The 15451-nt window shown below is 48.3% G+C and overlaps 1 protein-coding gene across 11 annotated transcripts in view; it reads left to right on the plus strand.

Moving 5' to 3' along the window:
• LOC130529505 (IQ motif and SEC7 domain-containing protein 1-like) overlaps positions 1-15451 on the plus strand; it is a 64286-nt gene that overhangs the window by 38843 nt on the left and 9992 nt on the right. For 7 of the 11 annotated variants that reach the window (XM_057039798.1, XM_057039799.1, XM_057039807.1 and 4 more), the window contains 4 exons: positions 12719-12998; positions 13273-14552; positions 14861-15022; positions 15187-15309. In XM_057039798.1, the coding sequence (XP_056895778.1) occupies positions 12719-12998; positions 13273-14552; positions 14861-15022; positions 15187-15309 (1845 nt within the window). Of the gene's footprint in view, positions 1-7924; positions 8212-12089; positions 12412-12718; positions 12999-13272; positions 14553-14860; positions 15023-15186; positions 15310-15451 lie in introns of those variants that run through there. The other 4 variants (XM_057039805.1, XM_057039806.1, XM_057039801.1 and 1 more) reach the window with 4 other exon arrangements.

The following is a 15451-nucleotide window of genomic DNA, read 5'->3' on the forward strand; positions in this document are numbered from 1 at the left end:
TGTTCATTGCGTGCACGGGGATTTTTTTCTCTTCTTCTTTAGCAGACATTCTCACGTGCAGCTCACCCCCCCCCACCCCATTTCCCCCCGCCCCCCAGTCCATTTCTGTCATTCTCTATTGCGTCTTTCGCTGCCCCGTGTGTGCACTCCATCCAGTCACATGTGCTGTCATCCTGTGGCAGAGTCACCGTTTCTGGTACAGTAAATAAAGGGCAGAATTCTATTCTGGGATTATTTGTAGGTACACTTGAATGTGTAGATGACCTTTGACACTGGGAGCCGGCCCAGATGATGTGCTGGAGACACACGATAGCGCGTCTCTGACTGGACAGAGGTTGCTGTGTCGGAGGAACAGACAGTCGCTTGATTAGCAAAGACAGTGCAGAACAGCAGCACAGATCATCCAAGCAAAGGTTGCTTATCCTGTTATCACTTCGGCTGGAGGATGCAGGGTGTTGCTGACTCATCTCCCATCTGTCACGCTAACATTTTTGTAGTTTGCTGCCGGTGAAAGGTCGCCGGGATGCAGTTGATCTGGTTTGCATCTAGTATATAACATGGGTAATTGTGTAGTTTTCGCATGGATTTATGCATTTATATAAATATATGGAGGAAAAAATGGATTTTCAGGTTGCACACTTGTATTTGAAGTTCCATTTCCTGCAGAGCTTCTCAGTTTTCCCGGGCTTACAGTTGTTTGTGCAGAGTAACATCCTGACAAGTCTAACCTAAGTTTTTCCTTTGTAGTTTGGGTGAAAGTGATTTGCATCGAGTGGCTGCCTGAAATCTGTTTCCTGTTTGGTTTTCCAGGGCTCTGCTCAGTTTTGTCTTCAGGAAACTGAACCACGGCTCCACTGAGGTTGCTTTAAAGTAAATGTTCATCTTTCCACAAAGAAAATTCAAATCTACCCACAGTGAGAAATACTCCAAGGTCAAGCAAACTCCCAGAAACCCGACTCGAGGAAGGGAAAACATTCTTTTGTGGCCCGTGTTGATCTTAAAGTCAGTCAGAGAATCTGGGCGTGAGGGGAAAACCTCCAGCTGATACGGACGCCTGCCTTTGATGGACGTCTGAGGAAGTTCGGTTTATGGCAGTGACAGAATCGGGGCTGTCCTCATTCAGTCAGGAAATCTCTGTTTGTAACCTCATCAAATGTCTAGAATCCCAGAAAACGTAGCAGGAAAAAGAATCTTCCGTTTATTTTCTTGTAATTCGAGGTTTTGTTATTATCATTCACCCCCACTAGACTAGAGGACGGACCACCGCGAGTGTGGTACCACGAGCTCTCCTTCAACTGATATTGACAGAAGGAGAAGCCGATGTGGGTCTCATAAGCACTTGAGGGGCTGCGGATCAGTGCGGCGGCCACCCGAACTCGCCGGGATGGTGGACAGGTGTACCACCGACGTGCATCATCCCCCTCTAATGATCCCAACCTGCTTTGTTCGCCTCCACTCTCTTGCTAATGCGCACCGTCTGGCTCTTGCCAGGACTCCTCGTTATCGTATTTCAGCTACAGGAGGAGCTGCCCAGTCAGGTTTGCTTGTTTGTGAATTAAATGGAGGCCAACATTAGCTATAGTCAGGTAGTTTATCACAGGTGGCAAATTAATCCCCACACCCCCTCGTTCAACACGCTTTTTAAAAAAAAAGAAATGCTGTGGCACCGTCTCAGGGGGAGTCTGCTTCCTGAATTACGGTCTGCTTGTTATTCGCCGTAAAGCCGGTCCCGACCTCCTGCGTGCTGTAATGTACGATCTGCTGATTTGCACTTTGCAGGCCTTGTGGAAGTGGTGGTATGAATGGAACTTGCACACTCAGGATATCTTGTTCCACTGGAATATGTCAACACGAACCCATTCCTCAGCACAAAAGGTTTCCGCAGCTTCCTTTTCGCCTTGCCGACCCGCTCGGGAGGGGTGGGGGTATGTTGGTGACCGCTCTGCCTCCTCTCATTTGTTCTCTGATTGATTGCTTCCAGATCTTCTGTTTTATTTAGCAATAATAATGATGTGCTGACCGCTCGGCGACACTGAATCTCTGTTTTTCCTCCCCCCTCTATGAAGACTCAGACGGGAGGAATCAATTTTGCAACTCTGCCGTTTCGTTCATGTTTAATTGCAACTCATCAAGCTTTCATGGCCGTTATCAGATTTAAGCCGATCCTGCGACTCTTCACATATTCATTGGCTTCACCCGCCAGCAAAGTTTCGTCACATCTTCAAAGTTGAACTTCGGCTCAAAGATGACCTGAGGTAAAACTGATGAAATTCTAGCTGTGATGGCCTTGAGCCACATTTGGGGAATCAGTTTTCATGATCCTTATTTCAAAATGCGTGTTTAAGCTTTTACTGCTCATTACCTTAAGCAGCTTCTAAAGGCCACTTTCTCAGGGGCCACAGACATCAGGGCCCCTGAAAATAGTGATTGAAGGCTGTAGTATAGTCGCTGCCCTTCAGTTTTTAGTGTTTGTCCCTTTTCCCCTGAAATAGCATCAGGCTTCCTGTGTGATTATATCACTCCCAGGAAATTAGAGCCATTAAGAAACTAAAAGAAGACTTTGATACTGAAGTTGGTGCCGTGTGGAGGAAAAGTCAACGGTTGATATTATTCGGTCGTATTGGCGCGTCTCATAGCTGTGGCTGCTGTTCTTCAATCAAAGGCCGCTAAGGCGTGACAGAACGGACACGAGAAAGGCTGCTTTTATGCGCACGGCCAACACAAACAATAGCTCATGCCAGTGCAGAGGGCCGAGCGGAGAGGTGCTCGCTGGGGCTCAATAGGCTGTAGTGTTTCTACGCTGGGCTCTGGTCACCACAGAGGCAGAGCTGGCATCGCCGGCGAAGGGCTGCCGCCGGGCACCACAGGGGGTGGACAGAGGCCCGGCTGTCTGAAGGAAACCAAAGCCATAAAAGCCTTAATATAGGCAGCAGTGTGAGCAGGGGGGGAAATCAGGCGTCAGGGTGTGATGATCCCAAGTGTGTCTCCTCACAGGTAATCTCTTCTTTATGGCAGAAGGATGCCGCGCCGACGAGCATGTAACCGTGCCGCCGGATCACGAGTTAAACATCTTGTTCAGCAGCCTGTTTACCCAACACAACACCGTTTCATGCTCGACGGCTGATGAAATCCTGCCGGTGATTTAGACGCCACAGCAACGGGAGCCGGAGTTCGTCGGCTATTTATCTGATCGCTGGTGCAGTCGGCAATGAAAGCAATCTGATTAGAGCAGCAATTATTATCATCGTAAGCCCTGGAGTCAATTTGCTCAGTTCAGGGATGTCATTTACCTCACGGCCTCACATTGATTGCATTGTCAGGCGTGCAACAACCCTCCGGCCTACAGTAGCTTTATAACCCTTCTGCTTTATATCCAGGGGACAGAATGTTTATTATTCTCCACATTGATGGATCCGTCCTGTTTGATTGAATTCTCACAAACTGGGGGTGCAGCTAATGGCTGATTGCCCACCGTAGAGCTGTTAGCCTGCAAGGCTGGATTAAAATTAATTGGAAATAGATAAATATGGCATATTTTTATCCAGATTTTCTTGCATGTTCAGCAATTACTGGAGGCCATGTGTAAATTAATTACTCATCCTGGTGCTGCAAACATGTGCCGGAGTTATTTGAGCTCTTAAAGTATTATATTCACTTGAATGATGCGGAAAATGACAATTTAGGTTGGATGATCAGGTCTACATTAGAAACGCTCGGCTGCATGCAGCATAAAGGCCGGTAAACCGGATTACACGCATGTGTTGGTCCCTTTAAACTTAAATTTAGGACACAAATGTTCCATATGATGTAATAGTTCAGTAAAATGTTGGTGTTGTTTCTGACCAATAGGTGGCGCTGTCTCTTTGAGAGCCCACAGTGGAAAGGCTGCAGAGGTCTGGCTTGTGGTGCTGCCTGTCTGTGGTGTCATGCTCCTGTTTCCATCATGACAGTCGTGTATTTTTACCCAGCGTGGCCTCCGTCACAGTCTGGGCTCGTAGGCAGTCGAAACCCTGTTTGAGCTCCCTCGCTCTCCTCAAAGTTGGCCTCCGTGAAACGCCGCACATCTGGCCCAAGAATAAAAAAAGAGGGAGCCAGAGCAGCGTTCATGGCCGTTATCTCCAGTTCATACACTGTGTTCCCTTCTGAGTGTTTACCCGAGTGTGCGTCGCCTCGCATGGGGCTATTTTTAGCTGGAGGGAAGTGTGCTGTGGTGTGTGTCTTAGCTGGGGTGGGGATTTGGAGAAGAGCTCCTGAAAAAACAGGCTGTCTGCTGAGCTGAAAGGAAAATATTGTACAGCACAATAGGAGCTTTGTTTCGCAGACGGAGATGGTAAATTGGTGCCGGTGGCACTGCGTTGAATATACATATGACTTCATGTCGGGTCCATAAACATTCGGCTGTCTCAGTTTCATTTTCTCTGTCCGTTCATTCATTCTGAGAAACGCCTGCATTCATTTTATTTGGTAATTTAGAGTCTCCACCCTCACTTACCAGCATATGTCTTTGGAATGTGAGACTAAATCGGAGGAGACTTGTCCAGAGAACCAGTACAAGGTTCAACTGGACAAGCAGCAAGTCAGAAATCACCCAGGTGATGGTTCTGGTTTCTCATTCGGATCTGTTTATATAGAAAAAATGTAAATATCCATTATTGGCCACAGTCTGGGAGGTTTTTGGGCCAGGTCATTGCCTTGGAATGTCCCAGGAATGTTCCTCAAACCATTCCTGATGGTGTTTGTGGTGTGTTGGGCCACATTATCTTCCTCGTAACTCAGTAGAATTTTGCAGTTCGAAAAAGTTGATCATCTCAGTAAAAACTGACGATGAACTATTAATGTGAAGCCGCATCAAGTAACAGCCATGAAATTAAAATGAGACGCTACCCTGCCTTTGAAGAACATTAAATCAAATATGGGCTTGCGGGGGGGGGGGATAAATCTGGGCTTCCAGCTCTGCAGACTAATCTCAGAAGTCCTTTCCTGAAGTTCTGCCTTCAGTTCTGATGGACAAACAGATTAAACTCTGCCGGGTTAGAATTACAGACTCTCCCAGACATCACTCGCTGCGGATGATCTTTTGAGCTTTTGCACAGGATCCTGAAGGCAACACATCTGCTCGGGCTTTGCTGATGAGCCCAGGCGTTCTGTCCTTTAATTACTCTCATTCTGGCTATATTTATGTGTCCGATGCCAGGTCCTTGCTACACCGTCTGCACAAAAATGGCCCTTTGTTTCTGAGATTTCACTGGGAAAGTATATTTATGTTATCACACTTTTTTTTTTTTGGAGCCCCCCACACAAAACCCTTTGTGTTCCTCCCGCCGGCCTGGATCTCTCCATCTCATTTAGGATTCTCTTGTATCAAACGATGACATCACTCTCCTAATTGTTTCCAGATGAGGCCGCGAAGTGGAAAATGGAAGGAAAACTCAGCCTCGGCCCGACTGGCTCGTGCTCAGGCTAGAGCAGATAATCAGAAAAGGTGCATGATGTCATGCAGACGGAGCATTCGGGCCCCCGCTTGCAACCGATTTTCCAGGAAGCCGATCGTCCTTTTGCCATTTCCTTTGCCGTCCTTCGCCGGCCTGTTTCTCTTTTCTTTCTGCCTGCACTTCTTGTTGTTTGCGTGACAGCATTCAGACGCAGCGTCTGCTGGAAACAACGGGACAGAGGTGTTTAGTTTGAGCCTCCTCAGTCTCTACACACTTTTCTCCCAAACACAATGGAAGAAAGAGAAAGAAGGGAGGGCAGGGGTGGGAGGAGGGGGATTTTAGAGTATGGAGTTGAATAACCATACGCAGAAGAGGAACCATATGTAGTCGAAGAAATGGCATTTTATGAGCAGAAAGTGGGCCTCTGCTTGGAATTCTCAATGACATCATTCCCAAGGAGAGTGGCGGATTTGGGGAGGGAGATGTAATGGGCCTTCATGAGACGACCCGGCTGGACTGGAGTTTTACAGGAGAGGGAGCGACACAAAGCCCCACACACACTCCCCGAGTATAAAAATCAAAAATGGTGCGGGTCAAGTTTTCCTAAATTTAACGCCTTGAGCCTGGACATCGGGATATTATTCCATATCCCACACCCATCACATAGCCAGCCTATATTGGGAGTGGAATGTAATCTCATCCATAGGTCTGAAACCCCTGCCTCTGCTGCCCCTCCTGGGCGATCAGCTATAAAACAGTAATGAGCACGTTTATTAAAACCCTCCCAAATGAAAACTTCCCCTATTCTTGTTTGTTTGTTTACTGCTTGTGACCATAGTGATACTCCCTTTTATTACATGTCCAGCCTATATATGAGGGACGAACATACACGGCGACACTGTATATGAAAACTGTGACATCACATGACACTGAACACGTACCACACATGCATGTAGAAAGGGCTCTCTAATTGATGTATGAGTATCACGGTCCCAGGAAATATCACACTATGGAAACGGCGTGTTTTCGTAATAAAACATATTCTGTTCACATTCAGTCCTTGTTTAAGCAACAGCGGCATATTAGATCCATGTAGCACTTAGTTTAGGCGGGGAGCTAGAATAGAGCACTTCTGCCTGTCGGCTTTTCTGACTCACATCACACACGTATCAGCCGCTCTGATATGTATACTTACCATTGTCTCTCCCATTTTTGCAGACTCGGATGAAAATAGTGGAGCGAATGTCATCATTTTGGGGTGTCTGGCGCTCTAGTCGTTGGACGTCATTATCTCCCTTCAGACTAGTGTGTGTGTGTGTTCCTGTTCTTGCTACATACTGAGTACCAAAATTTGCATTCTACAAGCAAAGTGAGGACATTTTTCCTGGTCTTCACATGTTCAAATGATTCTTTAAGGGCTAGAACATGGTTTTAAGGTTGGAGTTACAATTGGGATTATGTGAGGGTCAAGGGGTTAGTTGGGATGTTAGACTTAGGGCTAGGGTCTGGGGAATGCAACATGTCGATGAAAGTCCTCACAAAGATAGTACAAGGGCGTGTGTGTGTGTGTGTGTGTGTGTGTGTGTGTGTGTGTGTGAACAGGCTCCATGTGGGTCCCATTGCCCTCCGTTTCCTGTGTTGTTGTCATTACATAAAAAATACCTTTGACTCGAGGGCAGTTTGCCCCAGCCCCCCATCTCTCAGAGGGGTGATTAGCCCCTGGCCTCTCTGAGCAGCACTCAGGAGCGCAGAGACGAGGACACGGTCCCGTCTTAGGTGGACAGCGTCTGTGATGTCTTCTGAAGCAGTCTGTTTTTAGAGCAGTCACTTCTCGAGCTTGGAAGGCTCTATTAATAGAGCTGTGTAATGTTTGCCATCTCCCAGGTCTTTATGCAACAAAATGCTTCCCTGACAGTCACACACTCCCAACCTGCGTTGGGAGTGTGTGACTGTGTTTTCGGGGGTTTTCGCCTAATAACAGAAGCAGGCAGAGTCCAGGGTGGTGCAAACTGACACTTTACTGAACAAGAGTTTAAAGAACAATTTGGTTTTTAAGATGTTTTTTTGATTTTGCCATCTGTTTTTAGTCATGTCCAATGAAAAGTTTCCTCATAACCAGTTTGTGCCAGATGTGGACCCCCAGACCTTGACTTTGATATATAGGTACCAGATCAAGCCCTCTCTCTCTCTCTCTCTCTCTCTCTCTCTCTCTCTCTCTTCTCTAGTTTTCTTTCCATCACTCTTTTATTCTCCATCCCACTATCTCTTTATTTAATGGAAAAACATCACTTGTGTGCCCTTTGCTGTGCCTGATCAGCGCTACAGGAAGCATTTTATTCTCTTTCTGTCCAGCTACACCCCCCCTTCCTTGTACCCCACCCCCCCTGTCTTCCATACTGCTCAGGGCCAAAACCAGCACTCCCCTGTATGTTAGCCTCCGCCTCCCTTATACTAAACCAGCCCGGCACTGGGAGGACAGAGAGGGAGAAAGAGGAATAAGAAAGAGCTGTGTTTGTCTGTCAGAGCCAGCAGACCGCCGCTCAGCTCCGACCATCCATTGGCTCCCATGAAAAATGGGGGCTTCCGTGAGGACCGAAGAGCGGTGGGAGACAGTACATGTGAACTGGGTCTGCTGTAGACACAGCTCTGAGTGACTGCTGAGGGGGACCACTAATGTTCTGGAGTATCTGGTCTGGTGCGCGCTGTCCGGCATGATGTGGTGTTTGCAGTGTAATTCAGAGAAGACCCAGTCGCTGATGGAGCTGGAGCTGAATGGCTGGTAAGGGGGTGGGGGGCAAACGTGTGAGTTGCATGTATGTGTGTTGGGGGTTGGGGGTGTCTGTGCTCCGTGTGTGGGTTCTGTCACTGGTGAAGTTACGCCAGAGCGCCGCGGAGCTCATAATGCTTGTCTTTATTTAGTATACAGCAAAGAGACGGGCTGGCGTTGGCGTGTTTACATGCACAACAGCAACAGGAGTAACTGTGAAGCTCCAGGCGACGCGATGAAGACCCTGAACTAAAGTCGGCGTCTGCCGTTTCAACTCCCTCACAATGGAAAACGGATCATGTGACCTCTCTGAGTCACTTTACGCTGGTGCTGCCATGTCGCGCTTGCCTCACCGTACAGAATACATCTGTAAATTGGGTTATAACCCCGCCTCCACCAGCCCACCGTCCCGACTTAAGGGCATTCCTGTGGCGTTTCGTGGCCCTCCCACTCACCAGGCCACGGCTGTTTTTTTCTAGTGTGCTGTCTCATGGACAGGTGCTGAGTGCAGTGTTGAAGAGATTATCAGTATTGTTAAAGTCTGAGCCCTCGCTGCACCCGCGTGAGTGTTTTTATATTGATTAAATCCATTTTTTATACAGCATTCGGGTGGAATGAATGCTTTTATTTTTTTAAGCGGCGCTCCAGCCTCAGCTGCGGGTTATATCACCATCAGAAGATGGCCGCACCCGTGTCCCAAGGATACGTGGCGTCACTTTGGTTTGCGGCTATGCTAATTAGGCCCTCACTTCATGTCACTTTGAATAATCTGAAGCTCCGACGTTTGACATGGCAAACCCTGAGATTATCCTACTTAATGGTCATCAATCTAGACGTAAACAATTCTCCAGGTCCCTCTGCGATTCGCCTCTGTAATGTTACAACTGCAAGCTGGCCGGTTTGTAGCTTAATGCCAGTGTTTATGTTTGAAGTGCAATCAGGCCAAGTGAGTGGAAGCCATTTAGTAATCAGCCACACAGGCTGATGCTTTCAAGTGGGTTGATTTGTGACTGGATTAGATGTCAGATTACAGAGCTGTATATCAAACATACAGTAGTATCCATCAATGTCAAGTGTAAACAAGTGTTCTGAGGCTCCAGTCGGCTGTTTAGTTCCTGCTTCAGACCCTCAGGGTCTGTCAGGGTCTCTCCTGTCTGCTGGCTTGAGAATTTCTCTAATTTGCATCTTTTTTCGCTCCACAAATCCCCAACCTGCTTTCTCATTTTCTTTTTATAGCCTCTACAAAAGGGTCCATTAGCGCCGTTATTGTCCTGAAGCGGCCCATGTTTGTTTACTGGCAGGTTTACCTTGAAGAGGCCTGGACACCATCCACGTGTTCCCGCGCGGTCTCCTAAACTTTTACCCCCTTTGAAAACATTTCCTCACATCTGTGTTGCGAGGGCTCGGCGCGTACATCTGTATTTATGTGCTGTCTGAGCCGCTATGAGGAGGAAAGGAAAACATCTGCTGGTGTTGAGTCTGGGACACATGTTCTGGAGTCGGTGCGGGAAGATAAACTCACGCAAACACGTAAAAGTACAATGATGAGCCTAAAGTTCATGTGGAATTCCTTCACCATTGAGCTATCTGCTAATAAGTACGAATAAATGCCAACAAGTCTCAGTGGACAGAAAAGGTCAGTTGCACCAACGTTTTCTGCAGGTTTTCACCTACAAATGTAATGATAATCGCTCCATTTTATGACCACATATCAATGAATTTGTCATACTAGCGTTAGCGTTCATACTTATTAAAATGCCGTACATAAAGATAGATGACGTCATCTATTGTGACATCATTCACAGCCTCTGGACAGCAGCAGTCCCATTATCGGGTTCCCGCACACATGGTCGCATTTCCACTAAAACCAGACCTCGGTTTGACCAACGAGACGTTCGAAGCAAATAATCCTGTGAGGAACTAATTAAAAACAAACATTTGATCATAAATTCCAGTAATAGGAAGTCTAAGGATATATTGTTTCTTCTTATTCCACGTTATGTTGCTGATAATTAAATAAAATTTTAACAGGGCACAAACGCAGCTTCCATGTTTCTTAGTTGAGGTAATTAAGGCATCGACTGCCATGAATAAAAGAGATTTATTGAATTTGAATTTGGATCAAGTCCTTTGAGAGAAGCTGTAAACAGACATGGAAAGATCTCAGAACACAAACAATGAAACTAATTGGGAAAACATGACAGCGTTTAGCAGTTGGAGTCATCCATTCTGTCTTCTCTCTTCCCCCCCCCCCCACTCCGTAGCACCAGCCTGCACTTCATTAGTCTCATTCTCTTCCCAGAACTCCTGTAGTTGTGACTCCTCTTTTCCGGAACAGAGGAATGTTTCTCCCCCAGGTCCGGCTGATGGAACTGGTTGAGGCCTTGGTTGGGGTCCAGGTCCGTTTCTTCAGGGTGAAAGAGATGGTTGCCCCCCCGCCCTTCAAATCCCCGAATCCCATAGCTGAAAATCACTGCCAGCTGAGCTGACAGGCTTATCCATGCCTACATCAGAGCTGAGAGAGGCTCCTGGTGGATAAGGAGCCAGACGGAGCAACAGACCCCGTTGAGCGGACGCTGCTTATGTAGTGAGATAATATTTCGGCGCGAGTGTGGTCACTGACAGGAAGCGGCGTCACACCAGCTATCGTCCTTCACCTTTCACCCCGGCATTATATAAACCTCATTCAGTATTTATAGAAAGTTGAAAAACATATGCTGTTTTCCCCATCATCATCATCATCATCTTCGTCATCGTCATCCCTTCGAGCTGTTTTTCCCAGTCCTACCAGTCGGGTGACATCACTGTGGAGTATTTAATGACTTGGCAGCTAAATGCAGCGTTCAGAGTTTCCTTGGGAAGGTTGGTGAATAAGCACAGCTGTCTTTATTGTTACCCAGCTTGAGTTTCAGGAGTTTAATGTCTACATTACATTTAGAGAACTACCGAAGGCCAGAACTTGACACTCGCTCGCTCAGGTTACGTTAGCTGCCCCGATGCTGGAGACCTGGGTGCGCACAGACAAAAGTTGTAACTCTACTGGGGTTCAGGACAAAGGAAGCGGCCTGACTTTTGGCTTTTTTGCCATTTGAGTTGACATCATGAGACACTTTTTTATTCAGAATTAATCACATGAATGAGATGAGAAAGCTGCATGGATGGTGCCCACACAAAAACGGTCAGTTCAAAAACGTTGCTAAATCTTTGTGAACAATGCCGCCCACCACTGCACCACTGGGGGAAGATGTCGGGGCGTATCGCAGCTTTCAGTTTAATGGGTTAATAATTGGAGTCAGCAATCTTCTGAATTAACTGTTGGACTTGTGCAGTAGAACAAACAATCAGAAAGCAGATGGCTGAGGAGGATTCACCCCAGTGGCGGTTGTGCATGTCTGATTTTCAATGTGCTGTGTGAGGATTTATTTTACTGGTCTCCACAACGTCCACTCTGTTTTGTACCTGACGCGTGAAGCATCTCTACTGCCCTCCTCTTTGATTGATAGACAGCAACGCGTTGTTTGACAAGGTTTTTCAGTTTATCCCAGGCGGGGACCTTGATGAGAGAAGTTGTGATGAGTATTTAAGCAGGAAGATGCAGACAAAATACAAATACAAACTTTCAACGTGGCTTTGGGGAATTACAGGTTATGGTAAACTTACGACTGGCCTTCTTGAGTAAACACGTTCTGCTTCGTGGTGCTGTGACATATAAAAGCTGTTAGTTGAGAGCAAGGCCTGAGTTGTGTTTGTAAACCCTGGTGCTTCTGTACCACTCAGCATTAGCTGCTGTTCTGATGAAGGAAGCAGATTGTGTACAGAACGGGTGTGTCAGGAACAGTGAGTTGACTTTAATACGCAGGAGGAGAAACGCTTGTTGGTCTGAGGTTAGTTGCTGAGCAGGCGGGTGCAACATGCACGTCGGCTGTTTCAAAGGTACCGCTGGAGCTGTATTTGCACTGTCACCCAACCCTAAACTGGACTTTGAATCTTGTATTGGAAAAGCGTGTTGTCACTTGGGCAAACATGATGAAACCGGTCACTGATTGGTCCTTAATGCGGTTTAAACGGCGGTTTCCTGTACGGCCGGTGAACTCTGGACTTGACTGGAAGAATGGTGGACAAGATCTGGAGGAAGAGTTGGCAGTTTATAGAACATACGCTGTCTTCTCGCAAAGCGCAGAGCTCGTGTAGCGCTGCGGGATGTAAGAGTGAGTGAGTACCCCCAGCTTTTTATCGTCTTCGAGATCATCGCGGTGCGGTAAATGTAATCCTGCGCGAGCAAGTGGGTCGATGACTCCAAGGTTTGGAGCTTGTGTTTGTGGCAGCTGTCTTCTTGTGTAAAGGGCAGGTTTGTTGCTGCTGTTAGGCAGCGACAATTGAAGCACAGGTTAAACACTGTGAGTGTTACAGGGTCAGTAATGGCACTTCACTTTTCAAGTGCCTGACTGTTTATTCTGTCTCAAGGACAAACGCTTCATTCATAAATCCCTCACCGTGTTTTTACTTTTCTGTTCTGCAGCGTTGAAGGGGATGGACGGCCCAGTGACAGTGGCCCGTCCCTGGACGGGGGAGCCACCTATGGCCAGGGCCCAGTGACCCACGGCTCAGCCATCAGCCCCGACAGATTCGAAAGCCCGTTGTACAGCCAGGGGGTTCAGCCCGGGCCACAGCGGCCCCGTCGGGCCAAGCTCCAGCACTCGCAGTCCATCCTCCGCAAGCAGGCCGAGGAGGAGGCCATCAAGCGGTCGCGCTCGCTGTCCGAGAGCTATGAGCTCTCCGCCGACCTCCAGGACAAACAGGTATTTTAGATGTGAGGGTCAGATCCTGATGTGTCCAGTGTTGACACACAGGTGGAAGTGGAGGTGTTGATGCTGCAAAAGTTTTAAGCTTGAGTGTGATTTCCATTGAATTTAGCATATTTTTATATGCACCTAATGGACAGTCAATTATAACATAAGAATATACTAATAATAGACATAAAATAGACATAAATCCACATATTTGTATGGGTCAGAAGGTTATTTTCCCTATTTCTATAATAGCCTGCTTGATTAAACTTAATTTCCTGTTCAGGTGGAGATGTTGGAGCGTAAATATGGCGGACGGTTCATAACTCGCCATGCGGCCCGCACCATCCAGACAGCCTTCCGGCAGTATCAAATGAACAAGAACTTTGAACGTCTCAGAAGCTCTATGTCTGAGAACCGCATGTCCAGACGCATTGTTCTCTCCAACATGAGGATGCAGCTCTCGTTCGAGGGACCTGAAAAAGTGCACAGTTCCTACTTCGAGGGAAGACAGGTGTCCATGACAGAGGACGGCACTCCGCTGTCTCTGGTGCAGTCAGAATGTGGGGATATCGAAGTGCACCATCAGGCCAACGTGGCTTCTCATCCAGCTCCGCAGGGCGACCTGACGGACGCCATCACGGAGCTGGAGGACACTTTTTCCAGGCAGGTCAAATCCCTGGCCGAGTCGATAGATGATGCACTGAACTGTCGCAGCCTTCAGGGCGACGAGGGCACCGACCCGGAGGCGATGGGCTGCCGTAAAGTGGAGCGAGAAATGCCCTATCAGGTGAAGTCCCACCGCAGGGGAGGCGGGCGCCTGGACGATGAAACAATGGCCTCGTACAGCGATGTGACTCTGTTCATAGACGAGGAGGACATGTCCCCGTCCATCGCTCTGTCCAGGTCAGGGGAACAGCCGTCCAGCACAGAATCAGACCTCCGGTTACGATCTGTTAACTCTTCCCAGGAGTACTGGCCCATTGACCCCAAAGATGAGGGTCGTGACACGGACACAAGCTGCCGTAGCACGCCTTCTCTGGACTGCCAGGACCAGCGTCTCAGAATGGACCACCTGCCTCTGTTGACCATCGAACCTCCCAGTGACAGCTCGGCAGAGCTCAGCGACCGCTCCGAGCGCAGCTCTGTCAAGCGGCCGCCTGCATACGAGCCCCACGGCCACATCGTCACGTCGTCCCAGGCCAGCCCGAAACACATCCTCCACGGGCCTCCGCCGCGAGCTCCCTCTCGTGACGACGACGCGCCTCTGCGCCACCGGCACCGGCAGCTGGAAAGCCACCTCGCCATCAACGGCTCGGCCAACCGGCAGAGCAAATCGGAGTCGGACTTCTCGGACGGGGACAACGACAGCATCAACAGCACGTCCAACTCCAACGACACCATTAACTGCAGCTCGGAGTCCTCGTCCAGGGACAGCCTGAGAGAGCAGACGCTCAGCAAGCAGACCTACCACAAGGAGACCAGGAACAGCTGGGACTCGCCCATCTTCAGCAACGACGTCATTCGGAAGAGGCACTACCGCATCGGCCTGAACCTCTTCAACAAGTAGGTGACGGAGCAGATGCTCGACAGATGTTGGTAGCGGGGAGCGAAGGCGATGCTGGAGTTTAGACCTTTATGAGCTTGTCACAGAAGCGAAGCTTTTGTGATGACTTCCCACACGTGTGGGCAGCCTTCCAGCCGTCACTCACGATCCGCTTCGTGACTACTCATGAAACTAAATTAAAACCAAACACTAACTGAGGAGCTTTGAACACAACACACAGCTTTTTGGCTTATCGAGCTCATAAAAATGGTAACTCATGAGGAAAATGTATGTTCACCTCTTACCTTTACTTATGTGTTTGATTCAGGAAGCCCGAAAAAGGCATTCAGTACCTGACGGAGAGGGGGTTCATCCCCGACACACCGGTCGGCGTGGCGCACTTCCTTCTGCAGCGGAAGGGCTTGAGCCGGCAGATGATTGGGGAATTTCTCGGCAATCGACAGAAACAGTTCAACAGGGATGTCCTGGAGTAAGAACCATTGACTTTATTTCTGGAATATCTCCACAATGAAGCGTGGACAAAATAAAGAGTTATTCAAACATTAAGACTTGCAACACAAATAAAATGGGGAGTTCCCAGTTACTCTCTGTAACTCTCTTATGCCGACATTGTTGTGTCTCCTTCTGTGGCAGCTGTGTTGTGGACGAAATGGACTTCCAGAGCATGGAGCTGGACGAGGCTCTCAGGAAATTTCAGAATCACATCCGCGTTCAGGGGGAAGCCCAGAAAGTGGAGCGGCTCATCGAAGCCTTCAGGTTAGATCCCACTGTGGAGAAGACAAATAGGGCACAGAAAATCTGCCAGAATAATCACAGATTATTGTAACAGGCGTGTGTGTGTGTGTCTGTGTGTGTGTGTGGGGGGGGGGGGGGGGGGGGGGGGGAGGTCTGTGCTTTT

This window comes from Takifugu flavidus, chromosome 8, assembly GCF_003711565.1.
Source record: "Takifugu flavidus isolate HTHZ2018 chromosome 8, ASM371156v2, whole genome shotgun sequence".
Classification (NCBI taxonomy): domain Eukaryota; kingdom Metazoa; phylum Chordata; class Actinopteri; order Tetraodontiformes; family Tetraodontidae; genus Takifugu; species Takifugu flavidus.